At 37.4% G+C, this 18,304-nt stretch overlaps 1 protein-coding gene across 2 annotated transcripts in view; it reads left to right on the top strand.

The window, feature by feature from the left end:
- Positions 1-18,304, top strand: part of Snx6 (sorting nexin 6) — a 133,486-nt gene that overhangs the window by 91,875 nt on the left and 23,307 nt on the right. For both annotated transcript variants that reach the window (XM_090386905.1, XM_090386904.1), the window contains exon 11: positions 5,066-5,161. In XM_090386905.1, coding sequence (XP_090243031.1) covers positions 5,066-5,161 — 96 coding nt within the window. The remainder of the gene's footprint in view (positions 1-5,065; positions 5,162-18,304) is intronic.

Raw genomic sequence — 18,304 nt, 5'->3', positions numbered from 1 at the left:
AATACCGGGGATGCAGAAAAGTCAGGGAATGACCATCGCATATCCCTGGAGCAATATGGCTTTAGTTGCTAATGCTCCTAAAAACAAAATAAATAAATTAGTGAGTAAAACGAAAGGGTGCTCTTACCAAGAAAGAATTTGAATGTATTGAATAAGCTCAATGCCAATGGAATCCTTCCTCTTGAGGGGCCACATTGAAATTGAGAATGGATTGTTGCTGGTCTCATGAATTTTCCTTTAGCCAGAGGGTGGTTGATAGTAATTGTAATACTATTTGCTATATAGTGCAAGGAAGCCACAGGCTTTTGCTGCACTGGCAAAAAAAAAAAAAAAAAAAAAGAGAAGAAAATGCAAATTATATGCTTTCCTCCTCATACCGGTAACTATCCAGTTGATCTTTGAATTTATTCAGTCTCAATTACCTGCAAGGGCAACTTATTCCAGCAATCAACCATTTTGCTGCCCTAAAGAAAACTCCCTACATCTAATCTAAACCTCAACCCCTGTAATTTGAATATATGACCCCTAGTTCTGGAATTATTTGATAGTGAGAATTCCACCTTAATCCATTTTAATAATCCCTCTCAGAGCTTTGTATACCTTAATAAAGTCACCTCTGAGGTTCCTGGTTGCTAAGCTCTGTAGCCCACATAATTGGTATGGTGGTGGTAGTAGTGATGGTGGTGGTGTATGCAGCATCAGCCAAAAAAAAAAAAAAAAATTTTTTTTTACAAAACAAATCACATTAAATGTTTGTCCAGTTCCTCCTTAAATTTATTTAACCTATGGACTTCCACAATGACAGATGAAAGTTTGTTCCAGCAATTAACCACCTGCTGGCTAAAGGCAAATTTCCGCACATCTATTCTACATCTGTCTTTCCTTAATTTGAATTTATGCCCCCTTAGGTTTGTAATCTGAACAAGTGGAAGAATCCCATCAGAATTCAGCGTGCTCAACCCATTCAAGGCCTTATACACCTCAATCAAATCACCTTGCCAGTGCCTAGTCTCCAGCCGCTGCAATTTGCAGAACTTAAGCCTCTCTTGGTAAGAGGATCCCTTCATTCCCCTCACCAATCTTGTTGCCCTTCTCTGTACACGCTCAAGTAAATCTACATCCTTCCTAAAATGAGGCCTCCAGACCTGTACACAGTACTCAAGGCATGGCCTGACCATTGCCTTATACAGAGGGACAATCACCACCTTTTCCCTGCTAGCAGAATTCCTATATATCATTGACAAAACCCCATGACCTGCCCTGGCAGCCTGTCTGCATTGCTCAGAAAACTTCATATCTGACTACACAATTACTCCCAGGTCTTTTTCATTTTCTACCACCTTAGGTGTAATACCACACAGTTCATACGTTTCTCTGGGGTTACTTCTACCCGTATGCAGTACTTTGCATTTGTCAAGGTTAAACTTCAGTTGCCACTTCTCAGCCCATCTACTCAAATTTTCTAGATCCTGTTGCAGTAGCACACTGCCATTACTGTCATTAACAATCCTGCTGAACATTTGTATCATCTGCAAGCTTTGACACAGCCTGATATACCTTCATCAATATCATTGATAAATATACAAAACAACAGTGGACCCAACACCGAACCCTGTGGACTCCACTAATAACATTAGTCCACGAAGAGCAGCACCCATTGATTACCACCCTCTGTCTTCTCCCACTCACCATCATTTTATCCATTGTAGCAACTTACCCTTAATACCATTCTGCTCCAATTTTGTACAGTAGTCTTCCATGCGCAACAGTGTCAAAAGCTTTCCTGAAATCCAAGTATATGATATCAAAATTATTTTTTGCATCCAGTTCCTTTTGTAACCACATCATAATAACCAATAAAATTTGTCAGACAAGACTTTCCCTTAACCAAATCATGCTGTGTCTGAATTATTGCTGCAGTCTTGTCTAGATGATCCTGCAATGCATCTTTAACCAGCGACTCCATTATTTTACCTGGAACAGAAGTTAAACTAACTGGTCTGTAATTACTCGTGTCACCCTTCGATTCCCCTTTGTGAATTGGGGATACATTTGCACATCTCCAGTCCGTGGAGACCTCCCCTGAATCCAAGGATACTCTCATAATTATGGCTAAGGGTTTGCTTACTTCCTTTGCCACCTCCTTTAATATAACTGGATAGATCCCATCCACCCCAGGTGCCTTGTTTATTTTTAACTTCAACAATTTCTCCTCCACTTTGCTCTCAGTTATTACAAAACCATTACCACCCTGCTACAATTTGATAACCTTCTGGCACTTTCAAACCTTAATAACTCGTGTGTGAATGTAGATGCAAAATACTCATTGTTTTTCATCAGCTTCATCCCCTTCCTTTTAGAGGTTATATAAGTAAAGAAATCCTTGCTGTTTTTCTTAGCATCCTTTGCCAAAGATTTCTCATCTGCCTTTGCCTGCCTTACCTCCTTTGTGACTTGATTACAGACTAGCTTATATCTGCCACAGGCTTCTGTGTCACCTGATAATTTATGTATCCCATGCATTTTTCTTCTCTGTCAAGAGTCTCATTAGTTCATTTGATAAACCTTGAACAGTATTTCTTTATAGGTATGAAACTTTTAGTAGCTTCCACAATTAATTCCTTGAATGCTTCCCACTTAGAATTTGCTGTTGGTAACATCATCAGTTGATCCCACTGTACAGAATTTAAAAACTGTCTGATACCACTGTACTCAACTTTACAGAAGCAAAAACCCTTTCCTTTACCCTTGATGGTAATTGTCATCCTGCTGATCTCACCATTTGAGTTTGCCCATCTTTGGACCCTTTCAAGAAGCTGTCTTTTTCAGATGAAGTCTCCATACTTGAATACAGTATACCAAATGTGGTTTTACAGTTACCTTATACAGTGGAATTGGTACAGGATAACGTTTGATAAATCATTGATAGGATTATAGAGGGATTGCCAGTTCTCAGCATCCTTCTAAATCTGGACCTTATCCATCTTGCATGGATAAGGTCAATCAAATGATTACTAATATCACTAATTTTGACTGATGGTACTGCTTATTGTTGCACATGTAGATCTTATGGAGAAGGGGAAGGCAGTGGTAATCAATATTGAAAGTATGGCAGGACTACTTCAATTCCTTAATTATTTCTAGAAACAGTTTCTAGAAGAAAGTAAGGTACCCCCTTCATGGAAATAAAGGATGAGCTCTAGTAAGACCTTACTTGGATATGGTAAGTACTTTCACCATATCTATGATCATCCATAAGCTACAATGTATCTATGATTATCCGTAAGCACGTGAACCATCGCTGTATGATTGTCATCTCACAAAAGGCTTTTTGCAGAAGTAGCAATTTAATAAATATGGGAGATGTAAATTGATTATAATTGATTAAAGGAATTATTCTTGCATAGAAAAATATTTTTCTTAAACTTTGTTTTAAAGAGCATTCAGATTCTGTATTGTCTTCATATTTGTTAAATGCATTACAAATGCTGCCATTGACTTGTTTGTGTCTCTTTCCCAAGCTGATCCAGAAAAGCAGTGAACTTAGCTGACAGTTTCTAAATTCTAATTCAGTAGTGCCTTCTCTCACATAATGAATTATACTAGAAACTTTATTAAGCAGGTATTGTGTAGTCCTTCTTTCCATAGTGCAGAATGTTTAAACTTCTTAAAGAATAACTGATTCTCTTAATGCTTGCTTCAAGACATGTTCAGTTTATTTTCTTTAAAATACACTTAAATCAGGTTGAATAAAAGTTACATAGATATTTCTTAATGTTGATGCTTATAGCTGATTTTTCTAACTTCCATCATTCCTTCAACTGCATCTGTGTGCCAAATTTAAAAATTTAGTATTGAGAGAGGGTGGCAAAATTTATTAAAGTATATTGCATGCATTGTTAATGCAAATATTTTCTTCAATTACTTTCAATAAATTACATGGCCAGGTAAGTTAGTCACTTTTCAAACTGGTTTGTTTGTAAAATAAATGGGTTTATATGATCATTGTTGATGTATTTGGCATATTGATAAATATCATGGTTTTTTATATGTGCTACATGTTAATGGGATAAGTTTGGCTTGGTACAATTAAATTGCATGCCCTTGCTTTTAAAATATTCTGTCTATTAATGAAGACTGCCAACAGATTGCTAAAATCTTGACTATGAAGGGTTATTTTATTTTTCATAGCATCCCAGAACTGAAGTACAACATGCATGACCACATTATTAGCTCTTTGCATTTGTTGTAAGATCATTCTGTTTCTGGAGAAGGGGAGAGAAACTAATTGTAAGAAAATCTTGATCTTTTGAATCAAAAGATCAAGAAGAACAAATTAGAAATAACTTTGTTATAAAAAATATTTTTTTGATGGCATCATACCTGTTTTGTTTGCTTGTGATTATTTCACAATTGATTTAATTTGTGTTTCATATATGTTTAATTTTGTACATTTACACTTATTACACAGGTGATTCATTTTTTCGTATGATATTGGAGTACAAGTAGGCATGAACTTCCTTAGTTGGCAACGATATCTTCAATAACTTTTCTGCTGCTCTGTCCTTACAGGGGTCGCTTTACGGACACATTCTCTTTTAGATCTGTTGATCAGAGACTACAAGAGCTTATAATCACATCCTTAATGTTTGAATGAATTTCATGTGATGGGACATGCTCATAATGAGCAGCTGTACCATCTATCAGTTAATTGAAAAAATTTCAAGGAGGTGACGTTTGGTAATTTTATTCTTTTTTTTTTTTTCTATTCCCTTCCAAGTGTATTTTCTTAGAGAAAAGCAAGTTTAATCTCCTTTGCAAAGATAGTATAGAAAATATTATGCAGAAGCATTTTGTTGAAGTAGCTGTCTGTAACTAACAATGAATTTGAGGAAGCAAAGTAGTTACTAAGGAATCTCTTGCTGTATAGGAAGTGTGATTTCCTACTTGCATTCTAATGCTTTGGTTCTTGTGATAAAACACATTTTGAATTTTTCATGAAAGTTTGCATTACAGAAATTACGAAATAAAACAATAAACCACATTAATTTCTTTTCCCCACCAGAATTTATTATATAGGAGATTGAGGCGTTTGGCAAATTATGAAACTGCTAATAGAAATCTTGAACGAGCACGAACAAAGAATAAGGACGTCCATATTGTGAGTAATTAATAATTATTGCTTTATTAAATTTAAATTTATCAGTTTTTTTGCAAGTTAATTTTTAATTAGTGATTTAAAAATGAAATTTCATCATCATCATCATCAGCCATTTTCAATCCATTGCAGGATGAAGGCTTCTCTAACAACTTTCCAGTTCCTTCTGTTTTGTGCAATGGCCATCCATTTACTGCCCACAAACTCATGAATTTCATCTGTCCATCTCCATCATTGTCATCCAGGTTTCCTTCTAGCTCCTCTTGGGTACCATTTTTGTTATTCTCTTAGTCCATCTGTCATGTCTTCGAGCTTGTCCTGCCCAAGACCTTTTCAGTTCTTTAGTTTTGATAAGAATGTCCTTTATTTGTGTTTGCTGCCTAATCCATGTGTTTCCCTTCTTATCCAACAGTCGGATTCCTAATATAATTCATTCCATTCTTCGCTGTGTAGTTTATAGCTTCTTTCATTCCTTTGGTGAGTGCCCAAGTTTCACTTCCATAAGTCATGGTGGGGAGTGTACATTGGTTCATTATTTTATGTTTCAGACAAATTGGGATATTACTCATCAGTATGTGACTATATTTACTGAATGCTGTCCATCTGAAATTTATTCTTTTCTTGACTTCCAGCCATTTATCATTATTACAGCTAATGACTTGTCCCAGATAAGTATATGAATCCACCTTTCCAATTACTTCTTTAATTATTTTATCCCTTTCTGTGGCATACTTGTTCATCATTACTTTTGTTTTAGCCATATTCATCTTTAGTCCAAAATCCATACTAACTCTGCATAACTGATTAAGATTTTCCTTTAATTTTTTGGGATCATGGCTTATGATCACAATGTCATCTGTAAATCGTAAATGGTTTAGGTACTCTCCATTCAGATTGACTCCTTTCTGCGACCAGTCCAATATTTTCTGCAAGCTTCTTCAAGGTAAACCACTTTGGAGATATTGTCTCCTTCTCTAACTCCTTTCTCAATTTTAAATTTGCTACTGTCTTTATCTAGTCTAATAAAGGAGGTAACATGCTCATATATTTTATTCAAAATCATAATTAGTAAAAAATTCAGAGCTACAGGGCTCAATAACTTCCACGATTTTTTAATATATTAAAAAGTAAGAGATTACCTCAATCTTTTTCATGGAATGCTTCCAGTCAATTCTCTAATATGTGACGAATAAAATAAGATGAAAAAAGCGAAATGAATTAATGAATTCCTTCACTCAGAGATACGACCAAATGCGATGCGCAATGGAATCGAAAGCCGAGAGCTTGACCCCGAAACACATCAAACCACTGCAGCAAGACCATGAGTGCGAGAAGACATTGTCATAATAAATAGTTAAAACTGGTTCCGATAATAAATAATTAAAATCGCTAATTAAACACTATTAAAATCACAATTAAAAACTATTTAAAATTAAACGGATAAAAAGTTACGATTTGGACTCAACAAAATGCACAGCTGTTTCCCTTCCTTAAGCAGACCACGCTTTTCGGTTGATCGCTGTGTTCACAGAATGGGAATATCACAAAGCGTTTGTGCATGTATTTGACTCTGAAATATAGATTATTTATATTTGCATGTGCAAAAAAAGACCAGAAATCCGAAATTAGATAAGGCCATGGCACATTGATAGAATTTTCATGTAGTTTCATTTCAAGCGTTTCAGCAATCAATAATTTTATGTAATTGTGTTGTATATTTAAAATTACTGCTTCATTGAATAGGAATACTTGACTATCATTGACTGCATGAAAGGCCAACTCCGACGTGTTTGTGCACGACGTGCGAACGGAAGTAGCATGTTGCTTGACATGTAACTCTAACGTGCAACGAGTGGAACCCTCGTACGATGAATCACACTGACTACACAATCTTTTACACAAGATCATTTACCTGTGCTGAGCAAGAAGGAAGAATCGTGTGTGTTTTTTTTTTTTAAATATATTATGGAGCTTCTGCATGGGCCTGGCTGTTATTTTGAATTCAGTATTTCTAAAGTTTTTTTTAAGCTGCCTGTACCATTGTTCAACATACAGTATGGAAATAGTGTTTTATTGGTATTATTAATGGGTATCATATTTGCTGTTTTATTTTTAACCTGTAACCTGATTTGATTTATAACGGAGTGAGGATAGCCTCTATTTAAAAACCTATTGGTTAGTGTAACAATTTCTAATTCAGGGATGTACCTGCATTACCAAAGTTATCATCCATTCACGTACAAGAGATCTATAATATTCAACCAGTTTTTCAACACTTTCAAATATTTCACGTTTGAACCCACCTTACACTTAGAAATTGTTACACTAACCGATAGGTTTTTAAATAGAGGCTATCCTCACTCCGTTATAAATCAAATCAGGTTACAGGTTAAAAATAAAACAGCAAATATGATACCCATTAATAATACCAATAAAACACAATTTCTGTACCGTATGTTGTTGAACAATGGTACAGGCAGCTTAAACTCTTTAGAAATACTGAATTCAAAATAATAGTCAGGCCCATGCAGAAGCTCCATAATATATTAAAAAATCACAATTCTTCCTTCTTGCTCGGTACATGTAAATGATCTTGTGTACAAGATTTCGTATAGTCAGTGTGATTCATCTTGCGAGAGTCCCACTCGTTTCACGTTAGAGTTGTTACGTGTCAAGCAACATGCTGCTTCCGTCCGCACGTCGTGTGCAAATGCATCAGAGTTGTCCTTTCATGTGGTCAATGATGGGCATGTATTCCTTTTCAATGAAGCAGTAATTTTAATTATACAACACAACTGCATAAAATTATTGATCACTGAAACGCTTGAAATGAAATTACATGACAATTCTATCAATGTGCGACGGCCTTGTCTAATTTCGGATTTCTGGTCTTTTTTGCATGCGCAAAAAAGACCAATGCGCCAATATAAATAATCTCTCTATTTCAGAGTCAAATACACACACAAACACTTTGTGATATTCCCATCCTGTGAACGTGGCGATCAACTGAAAAGCATGGTCTGCTTAAGGAAGGAAACGGCTGTGCATTTTGTTTAATTTGAGTATTCATCCAAATCGTAACTTTTAATCCGTGTGATTTTAATAGTGTTTTTAATTATGAATAGCAAATGCTTAAAAAAAACGGTACTCATGTATAAATCTGCAATAAATTTATTGGTGGCTAAATTTAGGTTGGAAGAAGCATTAAAAAGAACTAAGGCGGAGAATGGAGTGAAAATATTTTAAACAGATTTTAAAATGAGTGCAAGGAAGTAGAAGTGCAGATCTCAAATTCTTGGTTGTCATAAAGAGGTTAAATCAGTTTAAAATATTTTCACCCCATTCTCTGCCTTAGTTTTTGCTATTCATTTTTTAGTCAGATTTATAACGGTATTATAAGATTACTATAATTTCACCATTGTCAAACTTATAAGATATTTTAACGTCATAATCAACACCTTATCTGCACTGGGTCAATACCTTTTATTTTGTATTTCTCATCTCTGATGCTCTTAGACATGCCTGATAGGAAAATACAACTCTCCAAAGTGCTTATCAAATATTTCTACAAAAATGCTTATATCACAATGTCATCCCCAAATTCGCCCGCATTTTTCCCCAAAATAACTGTAAAAAATACCCACATATCATACACTGCACATCCATCCCGATCATACGTGAAGAACTTAAGAAAAGATTTAACAAAAAACACCAACTTTTAAACTGTATACACTAATTACGATTCTTTCTCAAAAGAGACATGCCACTGGACACCTGGATTGAATATATTAACCACAACAATATACATATCAATGCCACCATCCAACACGTAGCACAAAAACACACCAAAAAATGGAACACACTCACATCCAACCCCCCCCCCCCCAAAATCTCCACCGTTAACCTCTCTTCAAAATCCTTCACCCCTTCCGAACTTTCCGGCCTAGAATTTGGCTTCAATTTTGTCATTAAAGAACAACACTATCCAATAAAAGATTGTATAATCTAACTCCAGTCTAAACTCTATCAACATCCCTATAAGTGGCGACTTATACACCAGTCTAACAGGGAGGCGCCTCTGTAGCCAGGTGGGAAGGGGCAGCAGTGCGTAGCACACGCTTCTTGATTAGACCGGGGTTCGAGCCCGTCACCACCAAATACGGAGGATGCGGAAAGGTCAAGGAATGACCACCGCATTTCCCTGAGCAATATGGCCTTAGTTGCTAATGCTCCTAAAAACCAAAAACAACAAAAAAAAAACAACAACAAAGTCTAACAGGATAATAAATTCTAAACTCATCTCTTCCTAACATAAAAAAACAACTCCTCTCGGATTTACAAAGACTAAGCAAAACCCCAAATATCATCATCCAAAAAGCTGACAAAGGAGATACAATCGTTATCCTGGACAAGAGCATCTACACAGAAAAAATGGAATTAATTTTAGCCGACCAAGATACATATACAAATGACAGCAACCACAACATTACAAAACTTAAAAATAAACTTGACACAATTCTCAGAAAACTCAGACAGAACAAAGAAATCAACCTCTTTACATTACAACAGATAGGGCCCCGAGTGCCAAGCGAGTGATCTAGCGATTTACAAAGTGAATTTGAAAGCGTTTTTCTAAAGAATTTGTTAAAGAAATTTCCAAAGGCTTTACTTTCAAAGTTATTTATTTTCTGGCTCTTTGTAAATAAAGAAGGAACCTCCTACAAGAAAGGAAAGACACCTTTCTTTTGTATATATAACTACTTTTCTAACACACTAACCACTAACCTTTTATTGCTTGGTCACTGGTGGCACCGGCGCCTCCGTAGCCAGGTGGGAAGGAGCGGCAGTGCGTAGAACACGCTTCTTGATTAGACCGGGGTTCGAGCCCGTCACCACCAAATACGGAGGATGCGGAAAGGTCAGGGAATGACCACCGCATATCCCGGAGCAATATGGCCTTAGTTGCTAATGCTCCTAAAAACCAAATAACAAACAAACAAACAAACAAACTGGTGGCACCGCTCCTGCCTCCACGTGGCGGGGCTGGTAACCTGGGGGATAAATCAACCCTCGGGGCTAAAAGGAGCAGTAATGGAAACCAATGAATTTCCACGTCTAGAGCCCAAGAGTGCTCAATATGAAAATCATGAAACCGACCATGACTTCTCTACCTCAACGAGAATGAAAAAAGATGCAGGCAGACAGGAATCACCAGCCTTCCTGATTATCCATTCTCTGTCAGCACAGCCTGTTAGCAAGCTCTCCCCTTTCATCATCCAACGATGCCTGGAACATGCAGTATCATCACCAAAAATGGTGAAATGTCTCCAATCCGGGGACTTGCTAATAGACTTCTCTCCCAAGACACTCTGAACAACTATTGAAACTCACCACTTTAATCAGAATTCCAATACAAGTCACTCCACAACACCCTGAATTCGTCCAAGGGAGTGATTACTGAGTGGGATCTACTGAACGTGTCTGAAGAAGAAATAGTACAAGAACTAAAGACACAATGTAACTCGAGCAAAAAGAATCATTATACGAAAAGATGGTACCTTAGTCCCAACACGTAACGTAACGTAATTCTAACTTTCAATACACCAAATCTACCGGCATCAGTCAAAGCAGGTTACTTAAGTTGCCGTGTTCGACCCTTTATCACATATCCCCTAAGATGCTACAAATGCCAGAAATTTGGTCACTCCCAGACAGCATGCCGTGGCATTTCAACATGTCCAAACTGTGGCTCCACAACTCATACCCAGTCAGAATGCAAAGCACAAACTCCGTAGTGTCCTAATTGCAGGGGAAGCCATCCAGCATACTCTAAAGAATGTGATCTCTGGAAGATAGGCAAAAAAATACAAAAATATAAGACTGAAAATAGTCTCCTATCAAGAAGCTAGGAAATAAATTAAACTAATCATGCCAAATAGCTCTTATGCCTCGGTTATCCACTCACCAATCAGTAGCATGTCAGACGGAAGTGTCACTCTCTCCAGATAAATCGATCACAGACTGGGCTCGATCAGTTCTATCGACCCAGCCTATATCAAAGCCAAACACAGTTGATCAAAGTATGAATACACCTCTCACAGTTCCAACCCAAATCATAACCCAAGGTAAAGTAACAGAAAAACTGCAAAAATCAGATCCTGTCGAGGTTAATCAACCACCCTCAACAAGGATGGATACTGATGATATGACAACCCAAGACCTTCTTGAATTACATGCAGATGATGAAATGGAAGATAACAATAATTCAACACGCCCCAACTTCCCCAGAAAAGAAAAACCTAAGCTGGATCGTCACAAACAGCCCACTTATAAAAAGCAGTCAGATTCATCTCCCTCTTACAAATCCAAATAATGGAACAGATCATCCAATGAAACTGTAGAGGCCTTCGCAGTACATCGATGATATCCATGAATTAATTCACCACTACAGACCTCTTGCAATGTGCTTGCAGGAAACGAATTTGACACCTCAGATCTCAATCAAAATCAAAAATTATACTTTGTTCAGACAAAACAGAGCTGGCACTAACAGTGCTCACGGAGGTGTAGCAATACTCGTGGATTCAAGCATCCCCTCCAGACGCATCCATTTATAAACCTCCTTAGAAGCTGTTGCCACTTGCGTTGTAAATGGTATTACACTGACACTGGTTTCAATCAATCTTCCACCAAATCATCAATATACCATTCAGGAAATTGAAGATCTTGTCTTGTAGTTACCATCTCCATTTTGTATACTGGGAGACTTTAATGCCCACCATCCAATATGGGGTTCCCCTATATCAGACAGACGAGGGAAGCTTATTGAAATGTTGATAGACAGGCAGAATTTAACTTTACTAAATACTGGCACTCCCACGTATATCCATCTCCCTACAGGTTCAACTTCTGCAATAGACCTTACCATTTGTTCCCCAATCCTCTTTCCAAGTATAGATTGGGTAACTCTAAGCGATCCTTATAGCAGCAACCACTATCCCATAATCTGCAAAATTCAAACATCCTGTTCCTTCCCAACAGAAAATCCAATTAAATGGAAATTTTCAAGAGCTGATTGGACAAAATACAGAATGCACATATCATTCGACAACTACATCATTCAGTCCTGTTCCACCGACAGTGTTATTGAACACATCACAAATCAAGTTCTGACAGCCGCATCCGCTGCCATTCCTCAATATCAAGTAGGAAATAGATGAAAAACAAATTATTGGTGGAATGAAGACTGCAACCATGCGAAAAAAGAGAAAAACAAAGCGTGGAACCTTTTCTGCAAACACCCAACCACCTCCAATCTTATTAGTTATAAACATCTTAGAGCAAAAGCTTGTTACATCAGACGTGAAGCAAAAAAAGGAAATTGGATTAAATTCGCCTCGTCAGTAAATAAAAATACTGATATCAGATTAATCTGAAGAAAAATAATGTTTAAACAGTAAATTCCCTCCTTTATCCACCCCACTACTGAACTGGAATGGACAGGAGCTTACTACTCCTACAGAAATATCAAATGCACTGGGAACCACATTTTCTCAGTTGTCCTCTTCTATCGCCCCTATGATCAATAGGCGCCTCCGTAGCCAGGTGGGAAGGAGCAGCAGTGCGTAGCACACGCTTCTTCGGGGTTCGAGCCCGTCACCACCAAATATGCAGGATGCGGAAAGGTCAGGGAATGACCACCGCATATACCGGAGCAATATGGCCTTAGTTGCTAATGCTCCTAAAAACCAGATAACAAACAACAACCTATGATCAAACATTTCAAAAACTTAAAACAATTGCAAAGAAATCCAGACTAAATTTCACTGACAATTCCGCTTTACCTTATAATAAACCATTTACCATGCTTGAGCTGCAACAATCCCTTAACAACTCAAGAAACAGTGCTGTTGGCCCAGATGGGATATACTATGTAATGCTGTGAAATTTGGATCAGAGACCACTCTCCTTACTGCTCATATTTTTCAATCGAATTTTTTCCGAACATACCTTCCCAAGTTCCTGGTGTCATTCTTATGTACTAGCAATTGCAAAGCCCAGTAAAGATCATTCTGTTCCGCAAAATTACAGACCAATATCCCTTTACCAGCTGTCTAAGCAAAACCCTCGAGAAAATGTTACATCGCCGTCTCATTTGGTTCCTGGAGTCCCAAAACTTGATTAACAACCAATTTGGATTCTGGAAAAATCGATCTTCATTGGATCTCATGATCAAAACAGAGACAAACATTAGAAATGCTTTCGTCAAGAAGGAACATCTCGTAATGGTCTGTCTTGACGTTGAGAAAGCCTTTGACACTACATGGCGATTCGGCCTCTTAAAAGATCTGCATTCTCTTGGCCTGAGAGGTAATTTACCATACTTTATCAAAAATTTTCTACATCCTTTCAAGTTCGTTACCGGGGAACCCTCTCTAAGATCTTTACCCAAGAAGAAGGAATTCCGCATGGGTCGGTTCTCAGTGCCACTTTATTTTCAATGAGAATGTTGTTGTTGTTGTTGTTGTTGTTATTTGGTTTTTAGGAGCATTAGCAACTAAGGCCATATTGCTCCGGGATATGCGGTGGTCATTCCCTGACCTTTCTGCATGCTCCGTATTTGGTGGTGACGGGCTCGAACCCCGGTCTAATCAAGAAGCGTGTGCTATGCACTGCTGCTCCTTCCCACCTGGCTACGGAGGTGCCCTCAATGAGAATGAACCATGTAATTGAACTCATTCCGAAAACTGTAGATTCGTACCTTTTCACAGATGATCTCTCAATATCCTGTCATTCTCAAAACATGCATTATATTGAACGCTAGCTACAAATATCAGTTAATCAAAAGAAACTGAACATACTCAGTTTTATCAGCGACAACATGGGGAGCAGATTGTTACAGCCTGCTTCACCCATACAGAACCATAATTAGATCACGCCTGGTCTACGGGGCGCCTGTTTTCGATTCTGCTAGGGAGAGTGTTTTATCTCGCCTCAACCCTATTCAACATTCAGCTCTTAGATCAGCATTAGGTGCATTCAGAACATCTCCAGTGCAAAGTTTATATATCGAAGCCCATGAACCTCCTCTAAATATCAGGAGAAAGATGTTGCTGTTAAACTATGCAATCAAGATCCAAAGCCAGGTAACCCATCCTAATTGGTCAATACTTCATGATCTGCTGTATATGACCCTGTATAGAAACAAACCACAGACAGTTCAGCCTGCTGGTATTAGGCTAAAACATCTAACAGAAGATTGGGATATACACTTCGATAAAATCTTGCAAGATCCTATAGATCCTGACCCTCCATGGTCTGTCATCATGCCATGTTGTGACAAGTATTTCCATCAGTGGGGTAAACACTCTATCAGACTTTACCATCCAACAGCTACACATTGAACAAGCTCAACATTATCCTGACTTCGCTAAAATATATACAGATGGATCGAAGTCTGAGAGTGGATCGGGTGCAGCAGTGGTACTCCCTGATAAAATAATTTCTCAATTCAGACAACTGAATTATTTGCCATAAAGCTTGCATTAGAAAATGTCTTCCATATGTCAATTCAGAAGAGCATAATATACACAGACTCACAAGGTTCCGTATTAGTTGCAACACAATTCCCCGCCTACTCACCCGATATTAAAGCTCATCAAAACACAGTTGATACGTCTTACAGAGCATCAGCAAAAGGTTATCTTCTGCTGGATCCCAGGCCATACCGGAATACCAGGGAATGAAATTGCAGATGATGCTGCCAAAAATCCATCCAGCCCCAAAGAATTTGCTAGTACCCGTCACAGATTATAAAATGAATATACAAAGAATATGTAAGGATCGATGGACTCTTCAGTGGCAAACACAATTCCATAATAAACTACTCCCTTACCAAAATTATGGGCTTCTAGCTCTATAGCAAACAGACAAGAAGTAATTCTAGCCAGAATCGGTCATACTCATTTAACCCATCTGTTTCTTTTGTCAGGAAACTATCCTCCCCAGTGTAATCATTGTCATAACACCACTCACAGTCAAACACATACTTCTGGACCGTACTCTATATAATAATGCTAGACTAATGTCTTTCAATTCTGTCAAATTTAAAGGAACCTTTGTCACTTCGCCATATCATAGGCGAAAATTCAAATCTTGCAGAATTCTTCTCCTTTCTAAAACGAATAAGATTGTATAACCGTATCTAACTGCTTCTAAATCAACAAACGCAGACAGTATGCACCACTTCCATAAGTACAATATGGCCTAAGTAGCCATTGCACTTTAAACCCCAACAACAAATAGGTATTCACAACATTCTGCCCCATGTTTGGAATAACCAAGTCACACAAACCTGGCCACCCACTAAGACCTATCGTTTCTTTTAGTAGATCAGCTTTTGCTAATTTATCCATCTTCCTTGTCAAAATTATATCCCCATTCACTCGATTCTCTACATTCAAAATTAATAATACCAACCAAGCATTCCAAAAAATCAGCGACACCACCATATCCGACGAAGACATACAGCCAGGCCTTGCGTAATGCGATTTTCAGCTAACGCTATTTGAAAAATTATACCACTTTTCAAAAAAGATCATGTTTTTCAAAAAACATGATTTTTTTTTTTTTTTTATGCGATAGTTGAAAAAGATTTGAATCGCGCATTAAGCTTACCGCGAGTCATATGGTCAATAAACAAACGTTTGCCTGCTGCCCGCCTCGGTGTGTTCCATTAAACATCGGAAGAAGACGTGTTGTTTGTCTCCTGCTAAAAAAGTCAATGCACACTTGCATAAAAATTCAAAATTTTTAAATGAGCCAGATGAAAATGTTACCACAGAGATAACGGTAAAAGAATTAGATGAAATCTTTTGTATCGCATAGAACCTCAAACAAAAGGTTTTAGGTTCTCTGCAATATTTATTTCGCCAGGGCCCAGAGAAGATTGCTGTCGGCTATCGGAAATTGATTGATGAAAAGAGAAAGTCAACACTGTTCAAATATTTCCGCAACAGTCATTTCTTCATTGTGTATTTTGTCAGAGGTTCCCAAACTTTCTCGCTTCACGACGCCCTTAGTGTCTCAGTAATTTTTTCAAGGCGCACCCAGACCAAAAGAAATACCTAACAGTTCCGTTTAGTAGTTAGGTCCAAACAACTTAATAAGAAATGCTGAAACTGAACTACCTTGAGCTAGTAGTTCGTGCAGTGTCCGACAGATGTCGAGTATCGCTGTGTTTCCCTCAAATTTAAAATATTCCACGGCGCACAGTTTGGGAACTGCTGTTTTATGCAATAAACATTTAATTACATAATTATTTTCATTATCTTTTACATTGTGTACAGTTAAAAAGTTATTTAAAAGGTATTTTTAAAATTCTTTATGGACATTCCAGAAGGTCAAGGACCAATTACAATTTTTGCTATTGATTATTATATTCAATTAATGCATTTCCGTTTACCATAGTGAACTTGCAGCACAATTCTGATGTACATTCAAAGATACTGACATCTCCCTCACCTTCTCTACTTACAGTAAACTAGGTTTTCTATTTAATTCTTATAAAGATACACACAAATATCCCATCAATGATCTCAATAATATAATATATCTCATAAAATGCCAACCAAACTGCAACACCTGTTACATCGGCAGCACTACCACCAAATTTGGTTCCTCCACAATTTCCAATACCCGTGCATACTACCACTTCAGCAGTTTCAGGACAAGTCAATCCTGACTGAGTTAACAACCCATGCTCAAACCTACAACCACACCCCCCTTGTTGACTCTGCCATCACTATTATTAAACTTAGATCGATCTACAGAATTCTTCAATATGAAGCCCTCACCATCGAATGGTACCGACACCATTCCGATCTCAACATTATTAACGCTAAACTTTCCTTCAACCTCTCACCGGCTTGGAACCTCTTGCAGCTAAAGTTCCTACATGTCAAAAAGTGCATCATGAGAGTATAGATAAACTTTAAATACAACACGCGCTCACTTCTCTCCCATTTGTCAACTGATGACAGTTTATTCAACGAAAATCCCTCAACGACTATTGGCACCACCGGTCTTCTCTCTCTTTTTTCATTTTTTTTATTCGTGTCCTTAACCTCTTTATGACAACCAAGGATTGGAGATCTGCACTTCTACTTCCTTGTGCTCATTTTAAAATATTTTTGCCCCATTCTCTGCTTTAGTTCTTTTTAATGCTTCTTCCAACCTAAATATAGCCACCATCTACCAATAAATTTATTGAAGATTTATACAAGGTGAGTACCGTTTTTTAAGCATTTGCTATTCATTTTTTAGTCAGATTTATCATTGTATTATAAGATTACTATAATTTTACTATTGATTTTAATTATTTATTATCAGAACCAGTTTTAACTATTTATTAAGTGCAATGTCTTCTTGCACTTTTGGTCTTGCTGCGGTGGTTTGCTGTGTTTCGGGGTTGGATTGGGGCTTTCGATTCCGTTGCGCATTGAATTTGGTCGTATCTCTATGAGTGAAGGAATTCATTAATTCGTTTTTTCACTTTTTTCATCTTATTTTATTTCTCACATATGAGAGAGGATTGACTGGAAGCATTTCATGATCAAGATTGAGGTAATCTCTTACTTTTTTAATAAATCAAAATCATAATGTATGGGGTATATGACTTGTCTTTCCAGTACCCGAAACATTGCTGTATGCTGGATTCAAATGCCTTTTCATAATCCACAAATGGCAGGCATAATGGTATTTTATATTCATTTGCTTTCTCCATTATTGCAATATTACGTGAAGGTGACCCATAATTGAGAATCCTGTCCTAAAGCAAGCTTGCTCTTTTGGTTGATTCTTGTCAAGTATTCTTTGTAATCTGTTAGTAATGACTTTTGTGAACAACTTGTAGATGTGGGACAACAAGCCAATTGATCTATAATTTCCAATTTCTGATATATCTCCTTTCTTATGCTGCAAAATTATGATTGCATTATTCCACTCCTTAGGCATAATGCCTTTCCTGATTTATTTTGTGAAGAGTCTTGTCAGTTTCTGTGTCATGTCTCTTTCTCCTAATTTTAACAACTCTACAGTAACTTCATCTTCACCTGGTGTTTTCTGATTCTTCATTTTCTTCAATGC

The sequence above is a fragment of the Mastigoproctus giganteus genome, chromosome 12, assembly GCF_048544385.1.
Source record: "Mastigoproctus giganteus isolate SK-2022 chromosome 12, ASM4854438v1, whole genome shotgun sequence".
In the NCBI taxonomy this organism is placed as follows: domain Eukaryota; kingdom Metazoa; phylum Arthropoda; class Arachnida; order Uropygi; family Thelyphonidae; genus Mastigoproctus; species Mastigoproctus giganteus.
Note: the sequence above shows the minus strand (reverse complement) of the source record. Positions and strands in the feature narration are given on the sequence as shown.